We start from the raw sequence: 12,896 nt of genomic DNA on the forward strand, positions 1-12,896 counted from the left end.
AAATCTGTAAGTTAAACTCATACTCTCAAAAACTCTTGTTTTTCCATGTCAGGTACACTGTTGGTCTCATACCAAGCACCTTTTAAACAACAATCCACACCTCTCTGCCAAGGGAGCTTTGAAGTTCCCTTGGTGATTTACAAAAATTTCTGAGTGGATTATGAAACCTTGCCTCAAATGTGAACATTTCACTCCATGATCACTGACTGCATAAATCCTACTTTGGACTAGTTGCCGCTAAATACAGATTGATCAGTTTCTGTGACAAAGATGGAGGAGCATATGCACCTTGGATGATTCACATGAAACATTACATGTATAGCAGTAGATACCAGTAATTGCAACATCAAGTTGCTGAGCACAATATGTTGTGTTGTAATGCGTAGGTGGTAACTGCTAATTTAGGGTTATTTATGAATCTCGGTGTAACATAGGTGCCATGCTTGAGTGACCTATACTTATTAGAGAAAAAAACAGAAATGCTCATTCAAGTTTTGTAAATGTCACCGCACAAGAGCTACATGAAACACTCGTCTTTCATATTCACCAGTCCTCCCCCATGTGAGAAGATAAAATATGGATAATCAAAAGGTAATCAACCATTTTATTTACCTATATGATACATTAGCAACAATATTCCTATATACAGACAAGGTTGCAATATGGTGGCATTTCAGATTTCAATCTTCAATCATGCTTATCACTTCTTTTGTGTGTCATTACACATGGTACACATCTTGTTTCAACCGACTACACGATACTTCTGCAACTGACTATAATGCATGGAAATACAGTGTACTAAGGTGTAAGAAAAGATACAAGCTTGAAAATACCAATGACACCTCAGATTCAGTAACAACGATGGTGCCGAAATTTTCTTCAAAGAAAGGCTAAACACATGCGTAGTCCGTGTTCAGGCCAGGGTAATACATATGCCACACCATGCAATTGGCATAGGTCAGAACACAAATTGACATAAGAAACAAAACTATTTAAAAAAAAATACATACATGATTTCAGTAACATTGGTGATCATCGTCATACATAGGAACAATCTCCAAACTAAAGAAAGATTATTTATACCGTGGGTAAAGATCCTATGTTGAGATGAAGTTGCTAACTGCTTTCTGTACCTTGTCATCAACTGATGACATACTGGTACTGATAGACAGTGTGTCAATTTTGCAAATTCAGTCTTCACTTCACACCACACTTGAATATTCCTTTGCAAGTTTGCATAAAGGTATCTACTACAGATAATTTCTGACTGTCACTCTTCATGTATAAGTTGAAATGAAAAGAAAGAAAAAAATTCAAGTACCTTTTAAAATTTTAACCAAAACAAAGCAATGAACACGGTCACTCTCAAATAATGCACTTTACACTGATTGCACTGGTAATTAAAGGAAACTAAGAAATAACAAATAACAACAAAAGACCAAATAGCAAACGATCACATCTTTCCTAGCAAAGATAAAAGTTATTTTCTCATATCATTTTAAAGTGTCAGATGAATATTGATGCATGCATGTGACAAATGGGAGAAAGGACCATTTGACAGTTAATAGGGGAAAAGTCGAGTAAAAAGCCGTCTTCATGAACAGAAATGCTCAGATGAATATGACTGTATGTAACAGCGGCAGTGAAATCAAAATATCATTAACATGAGCCTAAAAGAGAAAAGCCGACGCACCAGCGCATTTTGAGCATGAGCACTCGTAGAAGGCTCAACAAGCCCTGCACTTGTTTTGGTCTGTATACCCTAGTACTGATTCACTTAAAGTCCAACACCTTTTTACAAACCTGACATTTTTACAATCCTTACATATGGACACATTATCTGAGCATTTTGATAAAGTCTAACCTTCACACTATCCTAGCATCATTATCATTCTTTTCCCAAAATTTACACATACGGGGTGGCTTAGTTGGCGCACAAGATGTGCTCAATCCTACGAATGAGATGAACTGAGAGTATTCCCCTTGGCATATGTTCCATGAAAACGGATTACAGACATTTTAAAGAGAGGAAATTCATTCTGGAGCTTCAGTGGAAATCTAATGAGAGCACAAAAACTATTAAGAGGAATAACTGGATGATCAACTTATGCACAAGAAACAATGAAAAAAGAAAAAAATAATAATGCCCATGTGAATTCATGGTGGAGATGTATTCCTTTCAGCCAACACTTTACACTTAAGGTACAGTTGTATTTCCAATTCTGCCAATGCTATGTCAAATATTCATCCAGATCTTATTCATTCTATATTGTCAACAGTAAGGTTATCCTGTATCTCCTTAAAAAGCACATCTGCTCAAAGCAAAGCAATAGTCACCATCTTGGCAGATATGTACTACTGGCTCAGAATTTCAAATAAGGTTGAGATAGTAAAACATGGTGTCAATATGTGAAGTCACACTCTAAAAGTAAAACCTGCCCTGTGAGAAGGTTGTTCAGGTCCCCATATTACACCACACTATAAAACAAAAACACAACCTCTCTAGCAAAGAGGAATTTTGTGAGCTTATTGGCACACCTCTCACCTTAAAGACATTTTCCGTGTGGAGAGCATTCACTGTCAAACATCGCAAGTACTGTTTTATTTCACACTGTCCTAGAAGTCTCCAAAAAAAAAAAAGTAATTCACTCTCCTCAATTTCCCTGGCAGTTCACATGTCGACCAATCATGGTTAAACTATCTGACTCCTACCGCCACGGAAACATGCAATCTCAGCATCTAAACAACATGGTAGGTATATTACCAGAACGTGTCACTCCTTGGGATGAAATTATGATTTTCCCCCGTTCACTTTTGCACAACTATATATTCCAATTTGAACAGACTTTCACTATTGAAAACTATAAGAAAAAAAAAGATCTTTTGAGCTCCCTTGTTAGAGTCTAACACAATGTCACTGGACATTTGACCTGCAGTACATGGATGCCAACTGTTGGCTGCATGTGAAATTCTGAGAAAGCTGGTGCTTATGTCTCCAACCTCCAGACAAATGAGCATCGTGTTGCCATTTCTAAAATCTCGTACAATGTACCATCCATTGTGCAAATGAGTACATATCAATTCTTGCCTCCTGCACAGAAAAAGCTTGATCATCCACAGGGCTGTGGCATTATTCGATGAACCATCATTGTGCCACTACAATCCCTCAAGCTCTCTCTTTTTCTAGTCCCTGTTCTCCTAAGTTTTCTACCAGCTGCCCCTGGATACTTACAGTAAGATACTGGGTAGTTTTTACTTCTCCCATATTTCAGGAAATCTATAATCCCTTTGGCATTAAAAGTCATAAACTTCCTGCAAGAGTGCTTATCTCATCACGTCGCCAGTCAACACTAACATCTCGGCTCCCTTCCGCACTGCCGCTAGTCTCTAGGAAAACCCTGGCCTAACATTCGCAGCCTGCATTTTACCGGGCATCTCTGTAAAGCAATTATATGCAGGCAGTACCAGTAATTCTTGTCTCTTTTCAACAATACAATACTTCCAGACATTTGTCTTATTTCTTGATAAAAATGCAGAAAAATACCTCGATCAAGACTAACTTGCAGCCTTCCATGCTGATTACGACAACACAAAAGTAAATCTTCACGCCAATACTGGCAAGATCAAGAGCACATGCACCGAGCTGAGTACACAGGATATTCATACAAACATACAACTGAGGGGAAACACCAACAGGAGAGACAGTGAGATATATTGGGTACTAGATAATATACTGATATGCTTCACAATTCATTTATAGTACAAAACTACAGTCACAAGGGAACATCAAGAAAATATATTGACTGCCAAGTCTATGACTGGAGAAAAAGTCAGATATCTGCTTTGTGTTATTTGGTAATGGTATACGGTATATTGGGAGGACAAAATACAATGATTCGCTTGACAAAATGACCTTCACTGTTCACCAACAAGGGAGTGTCATACACAAATAATCTTCCTTTGATACACAATTACAAGACATATATATCTGTACAACACTATCCTGTTTTTACTCCTTTAAAGATAATCTCTTTAGCATGGAAGATTTGCAGTTTCACTGGGGATGTTCAGTCATATCATATTCACCACACAAGAGTACAGATTGAAGTCCACACTAATATAATACACAGTATATACTACGATCTAGTTTATTGGCTTGTACAAAAGAGTTGTCACATATTTCTTTCGATAGCGATGTGTCGCACTGAGCACCATAACTCCATCCTGTATGGAACAGAAACAAACAAAAAAAAAGGCTAAAAAGTGACAAGAAAGTAACAAGACATGGGAACGTTTCAGAAGTATGTAGTTTGGCAACATTGTAACACTGCCATCTACTTTCCATTTTAATGCAATGCATTAATTGAAGGGATTTGAGAATAAAAGAAATATCTCTCTTTATAAATTCACTTATGCATCATCAGCTCTGAAATCTTTTTGAAAATTTAGATTATCCTGTCATATAAATTCAATGGCTAAATGCAAATTGGTGGTCATCTCTATGAAAGTTACTTCTAACCATATGTTCAGAGGAATGGTGACATTCTTGGCTAGCAATGAATACTACCACAAGAAATATGCACCCGTGACAAGATTAAACTTTGCAAGTGAGAGGAAACAGAATAAGTTTAGGTGGTGGGCATCATGACGTAAGCATGAATATGACCTTTCTCATTACAAGGAAAGGTTGGTGGGACCGCCAATATTACCTCGCTATAACCAATGCCTTATAAACGAAATATAAAAGAGGCCAGCTAATACAGTATTTTAATGGACAATCGCTACCACCAAATTCACCATGTTAAAAGCCGCAAGTTATTATAAAGTGTTTCCCCATATCATGTTGTACAGGGTGGCATAGGCTAACATACAGAAAAACCTGTCTCCACATCTACTTTGAGCAATGGAGTGCCAGATTTGATTATACTTACTTTTATTGACAAGGCATACAGGTGATTCAACATGACATGGTTTGGTTCGGGCAGAAGCGCTGGTTCATACTGAAAGAAATTAAAAGGGAAAATGAGTTATTCTTTTGTACAAAAAGAGAGGAATAGGAGCGATATTATGCTTGAGGCATCTTAGAGTCAACTACAGAAAAAAAAGATGAAAACACATCAAAAGTTAATTTCACAGACCGTGAAATGCAAGTAATGACACAATAATCTACCAGTGAATTTGTCATTTCATGCAACTAGTTTTTATTTTATATTCACACAATGCTAACTTCTAAGAATTATGATACTGTTAGTGTACTATCACGAGGACTCATGCCCTGTGCCAGTTACATTTGCAATCATGAGGGAGGGTAGAAATGAGAAGGGTAGGAGGCTGTGGTTTACCTGGGGTCCAATATCTTTGTTGAGTATGACTTGCAGGAGTTGCGGGGGCAGGATAGGGGGACCACTGGTCCTCTCCTGGAGCTCCCTGCTAGGGATATCTTGGCTGTAGTCACCAGGGGGAGATCCAGACGTATCCACACCTGAGCAGCACACATCACAAAATGATACCAAAATCATCAAATTTCATGTATCACTGACGATTGCTTTTCGCTATAGCAGGCAAATCAACAGTGTAATCATTCTACAGACAACATTATATGAAGTTTTCATTGGAAAGATTCACTTCTTTTGTTAGAATTTGAGCATTATGGTAAAATCTTCAAAAATTCAAACTGGTCACATGACAAGGCAATGTTGCAGACAAGTAAAGACAATGCCATAAGTAAATTGGCAGGCACCTAGGGTGCGATGTAGCATGCAGTGTATGTGTATGTACATTACACCATATACCGGTAACTTTTATATTGAATGGGACTTTATGAACACTCTAGGAGAAAAAATTGTGTCATAAATCAAAGATGTGTATCATTTATCCATAATTTTGTAAAAAATTCCAAAAATTGATCAAAGGAAACAGAACATTTTGGTACAGAGCAAGTCTGTACAGCTGCAGTGAAAAGACTTTTTTTTTTTCTTGTCAGAAGACCATATAAACGGGAAGATCTTAACGTCCAAGTTCAAGTAATGTGCACAAAGTCCCATTTTATATCAATTCATACACCTCATTGTGCACACCTCTTATCTAACTACACAAACATTTACACAGACATACTAACATCCATCCATAATATTCCACTCTGAGGGCTGTTTGCACAGCTACTGTATCAGATCTCGAGTACTACTTAAGCTTGCAGCATAAAATGTGTGGTATGTCATACGATATAATTCCAGAATCAACAAACCATCATACAACTGTTCTCATCTAAGATTCAAAGAAGACATCTAGCATTTTGTACCATGTTCCGACCTCACCAAAGTGGATTTTGATTTGCATTACATGAAAACTTGTGGGGGATGGGAGGAAAGTTATTAAAACCAGTTCAATTCATTCAGCAGTGTTTCACATATTTCCATCTCTTGGTATGTAGGATGTTGAAACATAGCTTGTTACATACCAATGGTAGACCTGAGTTCGAATTCACCTCTGTATTATGAGAAGGTGAAGATTTTCCTGATTCACATGAATAACAGTTTCATAAACAAAGTTCGATAAATAGTAAAATTATTGTGTAAGAGCATGGCATGCCACTTTACACACTCAAGTCACAGGAGAAATGTGATACAGTGCCTTTTGAATATCAATGACTGGCATTTGTTCCTAAATGCACAAGAAACTTTGAAACTACTTTCCTGTGATTAGAACAGTTCTTATCTTTTTGCTGGGCGATGTCTGAGGTATACTGTAAAACATGATATTTTAGTGGCACAAAATTTTTGCGAATTGGAGCCAATGGCCTTTTTCATGGCATGAAATTTTCGTGAAGTGCCTCTGGCATTCAATGCATATAGTGTAGACAAGAGCCTTCACATGCATTTTAATTTTGTGAATCTTGGCTCTTGCAAAATTTGCGAAATTAAAATACACACGAACATTAATCATTTCACAGTACTTACTTCTCTCTCTTGATGAATCAATTGCAAGAGCTTCAAAAACTTCAAAGTCAGACTTGGATACACTGATGAAGTTGTTCACAGTCCCATATGTGTTGCTCTGTGTAGGCTGCCAAAATCAAGAAGAGTAATTACATACATAACAAATAACAAGATTTCTTTCAGATTCTATATGAGGAGGAACAAGTATTGACCATGTTTTTCATAACCACAGTCAAAACAAAAGCTTGTTTCAGTTAAAATGAAATGTGCCACACATTGATGTCGAAGACCAGGACTGAACGTATCTTGTTAAACCTGCACTGCAAAAACCAAAACAAGGAATAGTATTCATCTGTCTTGGTACACATATTTAGCAGTGAGTCAATCACTCTCTTGTCAAGTTTAGATTTACGTGACTGATATGGCCTTCACTCTTGAATGCATCTATCTGTCCAAATGTTCAATCTGCAAACGAACAATGCAGATATCAACACACGGTATTATTTTTTAACACCTAGAAAACCAATGAAGTCATACTGATATTTCTCCCATGGGACAGCTGCCTTCGACCTTCTTAATGCTGGACACTCATTTCAAGTAGTACTGTTTTATGTTGATTTCTTGCATGTCATCATTCAAAATTGTCTTCGACGTTTGCTATTTCTATGCAGCTGACACTTCCTTACAATTAAGCCTTGATTGCAACAAGTAATGTACATGTACACCATATGATGCATACCATGTCATTGGTCTCTTCATTTTTCTACATAAGGAGATGAATTGTTCCTTGCATTCCCTGTGTAGGACGTTTAGACAATTTCACAAGAGACATACCAGGTACTGTTTAGAAAATGAAGTTAAATATAAGACTCCAGTATGGGAGTAGGGTATAGACACTACTTCTACACATCAATTGAGAACCATGTCTTCCAAGATTCTTGAGGGACAAAAACAGTGCCCCAACTATTTAGCTGGATGATACCTCACTCAAGTGTACATCACATAAGGCTACATATTCACACAAAGAAAGACAGAATAGACAGCAAGGCAATGGTATTACAAGAAATGCAGAGATTCAAGATATACCAACACAAAATATGTAATGAGTACTCCCTTTTGGCACACTCATCTCCCCAAGAATGGTTTCCACAGATTCACATTATGATCTGATGCACATTGCCACAATTCACACCAACAACAGGGCTTGACAATGACAGATGGTCAGAGCAACTTTATATAATCTAGCATTTAGTTTTAATCTAAATACAACGTACACAAACTGAGTAACAGTATCTAAGTCTTGAATAGAATATCACACAATCTGCATTTCTCATTTATCCTCCACAACATGACTATAAAATTCAAATAATTAGGTCTACATGTACGGTACATTATAGTACTGTCCATTTAAGTGAAACACCACTCTGTCTCCTATGTCCACGAGAGTGGAATGGCCAAGATTTCTATCACATTTGGACAAAGAATAGAAAATAATGTTTCAAAGTTAAATGTTTACACAAAATAGAGATATTAGCCATAATCACAACAATGCAAATTACATATGATGAAGATGTCATCGATCTGGGAGGGTAACACTGACATATGTACATGTACATAGAAATCTTCACTTTATTTGTTGTTTCTGAAATAGTAAAGCAGTATGGCTTGTATGCTTTGCATTAAAATCATCCAACGGTTCCAATAAACTGTTAATGAATGTGATTATTCACCCAAAACATGAATTATTCATTATCTGTGTGTGTGTGTGTGTGTGTGTGTGTGTGGGTGTGTGTGTGTGTGTGTTGTGGGTGTGTACGAAGTAATAAGAGATTTCTGGAAACACCTCATCATAGTTGAACATGTGACTGTGATCAAAGCTTGTGTTTGACAGCAACATGTAAAACTATTTTTTTTTTTTTTTTAGATTTTACTGAAACTTCTGCAATTCTGGTTGATCTTCTATATTCAATAGACTCATTTTGAGCATCCAGACGCATTTCATTTTAAGGTTAAGACAATTCTGTTCGGTGCGAGTCTGGGTAAATTTCATGAATGTTTTTTATCTCGGCGAAATTTCACTTTCACATCACAGGCACAGCAAACAACGACAATGATTTGTAGGATATGCCAGCAACTACTTGCTTATTTCAAGTTACAGAAAAAGTAAAGGTTTCAAAGCAAGGGGTAGAAAAAAAAAGCTCATATGAAACAGAAATTAGAACCACAGATGTCACAAATATTTGAATAAAAATGAAACCGCCACTCTCATGAGATATAAATCAGTGTTCAAAGAGTCACAATTTTGGACAGCACTTTTAGCAACACTTGAAGTGCACACATATAAGGATTTATAGGCACAAACAGCAAGCTCCATAGCAAACAAATCACATTGTTTGCTATGATTCCAAAGCAGTGAGGAACTCAAGAAGGCCTGCATCTTGATCAAACTTACTTCAGATTCTGGTGTCAGAGTCTCCAAAATGAAGACGAGTGCATGTGAAGAAGGAAATCAACATTTCCCTCAGAAAAGCTCAGTGGCAGTACTGATTTAAAAGCAGTGGCCAATACTAGTCAGTATTAAACATAAAGCAAACCATTCTCTCCCTAATTTTAATGAACTGGTTTGAAGATGAAATAGCAGAGAGAATTAGATGATTTGTAGAACTTGTGCCTAAAGCAATACTTCCCTTTATGTATGATTCTTTTTTCACCTTCCTGATACAAAACTGCCTAAGATTCTATTTTCACTTTTCAGGATTAACTTGAACCCCCCTTCCCTTGTAGACTGTGCAAGCTACAAGTGCATCAGAGGGTTCTGATATTTCACCTCACTAATTATCAGCATTATGGGAAGAGTGGGCAGCACAGGGTAAGTGCAATTGGGCAAAATAAAACATGTGGCAAATTGTCCATATTGATTAAATGAGGGGGTAACCTACAACCATGTACAGCAAATGGACATTACAGCTGACAAAAGAAAGTAATGCTTACGATGAACCACACTGACTACTCAGACGACTACGATTGCCCTTGGGCATATAAATCATTGCGATATTGATACTGGGAATGGAGGCATACCTGGCGAGGGGCATGAACCCACTGACCATCCACAAAGAACTTGTACTCATGCTGACCTTCTGGAAGCTCAATAATAGCTGTGAAGTCACCATGACTGCAGAATTTAAAGAGAGAGAGAGAGAGAGGATGCATTGGTATACCACAGAGTATTAGTTCCAGTCTCATCAATCAATGCACATTTGGGATTATTATTTTTTTCTTTTATACTTACATGTACACATTATTAAAAAAAAAATGTACATGGTAAATGCAACGGAATTGTGATTGTTTTTTTCCTTTTTGAATCATGCATACATACAAATGTGTACATACAATGTATACATGTGTACAGTATTTAGCCAGAAAGGCAGTTTTCATGGTGTGTATTAAAGTCTATAGGGTCTGGCAAAACAAGCAATCGCACATAATAATTTGCTGGGTGTACACCAGTAATCTTTACATTTCTTCAGGCCTTATGTCAATAATTCCAACTAAACAGTATCATTGACCACCATTTATCTCAGAAACCCAGCAAAAAAAATGTGTTTGCCCTTCACAGATAATAAATGGCTTTATGAACCGCCCCCTAAATATATACTTGGCACAATACACTCGGGTTAAATGCCCTCACTTTTCAACTGACTGTTAAGGGGGGGGGGGGGGGGGGGGGGAGAAAAAAAAAGGTTTGCATGACCTTGCAATAATTCATATAAATACAGGTGGTTATACTCTGATTAAGATCTGTAAAGAGAGGGAAAAAAAAGACCTGGCTATGCAAACAAACTTGAGGCCTGTCTTCCACAGATCAAACTTTCAAAATAGCACGCTTTTGCAGTTAGGAAATTGTCCAAATCAATAACCCACTATTTGTGTAAAAAAATGCACTATTTGATCGGGAAAATTTCCCAATGCAGCACTACATGTACAATGTAGTCCCTCACATGACTGGTGTCACTGTGGCTTGAGATAAAAAGATTGCTGCGAGTTGCTGATATTGTTTGCGGACATCTGCTGACCTCTCAAACCGTACATGACATTAACTTTCTGATAATTGCACATGGAGGTTCAGCAGAGTTGTTCTTCATATTCCACAGAGATAAAGTACATATCGATGACAAGTCAATGTGATTTCTTGCATCAACAAAATCATATTACTCATTTAAGAAATACAATTGTAGCTGACAAATTTTGCATTCTATCTTCAAGTATTTAAGAAATTTTCACAAATTTTCTACAAAATTCTAAAATCCAGCAAAACTTTGTAAAGGATCAAACAGTATCATGAAATCAGTCCAATATTAGGTCTACACTGTACTTACAGGACATCATGACACGTTTCAATTTGACTGTACACCACTGAAATGAGATCTGATGAGTAACTTCTTAAATTTGAAATCATGCAATTAATATGTTCCCATTTTTGTAACGCCTTGATAAACAGCCTGCTACACCACTGGCCTGTTCCTTCAACAATGACTGACTCCTGAAGGTACTGTATCTGTCATCTCGAGAAAAGGAGGCCTCTCCTATCTGTCCTGTGTTTACATTCTAAATGTGTCATGTTTACACAGAAGTTGTACTACCAAGCAAACTGTCTGGCACTTCACAGTGTTCTTCATCATTTGCACAAAAATTGTATTTGCATACTATGACCCCGTTTACAGTGCGGGGCTGGGCCGAGCCGCGGCCGAGCCCAGCCTCTATTGCGGGGCCGAGCCCCGCAATTTTGTCCGTTTATACTGCCGGGCTCAGCCGCACTTTTAATTCAAACCTTTCAATATTTCGTCGTAGTGGCGCTCTGCTTGTAAACAAACGCAATTTGGTATAGTCTGGTTTTCAGACCCTTTGCCAACTGGATTCCGTGGCGACGAAGTCGCCGTTAGGGCAAAGGCCTTTGCCGAAGGAAAAATCCTTTGCAGGACAAAACCACCTTAAACTATACTAGTTTTTGACGTTGAGGGGGTTAATATCCTGAATAGCGAATTAGTACGGGCAAAGGGTTTGGAAGCCAGACTAAAATTGGCCGCGCATTTGGCCCAGTATGCGTTCACACTGAGAAAAGGCCGGGCTCAGCCGCGGCTCGGCCCGCGGCCGAGACCACCTCCAGAGTGTGGCCAAATGCGCGGCCAATTTTGGCCCCGCATTTGGCCTTTTGTGCGTTTACACTGAAATGAAGTCACTGTAAACGTGGTCCAAGCCTACTTGGAAGCTCTCATTATGGTGTGTGAAGTTTTTGCAGTACAGAAAGTAACTATAGCTTTCTCAGATCAGAGAGGACATTGAGCTTGTTTTGTCCAAAAGATCAATCATCCAAAGCAGGAGAGGTCAGCTAATAGCTAACTCATATCTAAAACATAGACCCCGTTTACAGTGCGGGGCTGGGCCAAGCCCGGCCTCAATTGCGGGGCCGAGCCCTGCAATCCTGTCCGTTTACAGTGCCGGGCTTGGCCCGGGCTTTTAATTCAAACCTTTCAATATTTTGTCTCTGTGAAGATATATATATTACCAAAGAGCTGCATGATCTCTATGCCATCAAAAATAAGGGCTAATGTGGTCCACAGTAATTGTTTACAGGTACTCTGCTCCTATCGACCAACTTTTCATCACAATATAGATCTGCCACAATCATAGTTTACATCAACTCATCATCCATAAACATGCCTTGCTGATGGCACAGTAATAAACAACATAACATAGGTAATACAGGGTGTAGCCTTGTATTCAAATCTCTTGATTACAGTTGAATACTGATGTACTGTACATTCATGTGTCATGCATGATAAGACTGCAGTGGTCTTAACTTGCATGGATACTGCGCCATAATAACAGAAATAACATGAAATACAACTGTAGCCCTTCCACCCTGTGCATAGAAAAAGATATGGTACCTTAGAAAACATAAAA

General features: G+C 38.0%; 1 protein-coding gene across 2 annotated transcripts in view; it reads right to left on the minus strand.

The window, feature by feature from the left end:
• Positions 1–3,880: 3,880 nt before the first annotated feature.
• Positions 3,881–12,896, minus strand: part of LOC139719483 (5'-AMP-activated protein kinase subunit beta-2-like) — a 29,156-nt gene continuing 20,140 nt past the window's right edge. Inside the window, exons 6-11 of one of the 2 annotated variants that reach the window (XM_071630899.1) lie at positions 10,014–10,107; positions 9,388–9,408; positions 6,957–7,062; positions 5,343–5,482; positions 4,932–5,000; positions 3,881–4,224 (exon numbers count right to left, since the gene is read on the minus strand). In XM_071630899.1, the coding sequence (XP_071487000.1) occupies positions 4,144–4,224; positions 4,932–5,000; positions 5,343–5,482; positions 6,957–7,062; positions 9,388–9,408; positions 10,014–10,107 (511 nt within the window). In that variant the 3' untranslated portion in view covers positions 3,881–4,143. The remainder of the gene's footprint in view (positions 4,225–4,931; positions 5,001–5,342; positions 5,483–6,956; positions 7,063–9,387; positions 9,409–10,013; positions 10,108–12,896) is intronic. The other variant, XM_071630900.1, reaches the window with a different exon arrangement.

This window comes from Diadema antillarum, unplaced genomic scaffold, assembly GCF_040938485.1.
Source record: "Diadema antillarum isolate AM-2024a unplaced genomic scaffold, OU_Dant_1.0 scf00000111, whole genome shotgun sequence".
NCBI classification, from domain to species: Eukaryota; Metazoa; Echinodermata; class Echinoidea; order Diadematoida; family Diadematidae; genus Diadema; species Diadema antillarum.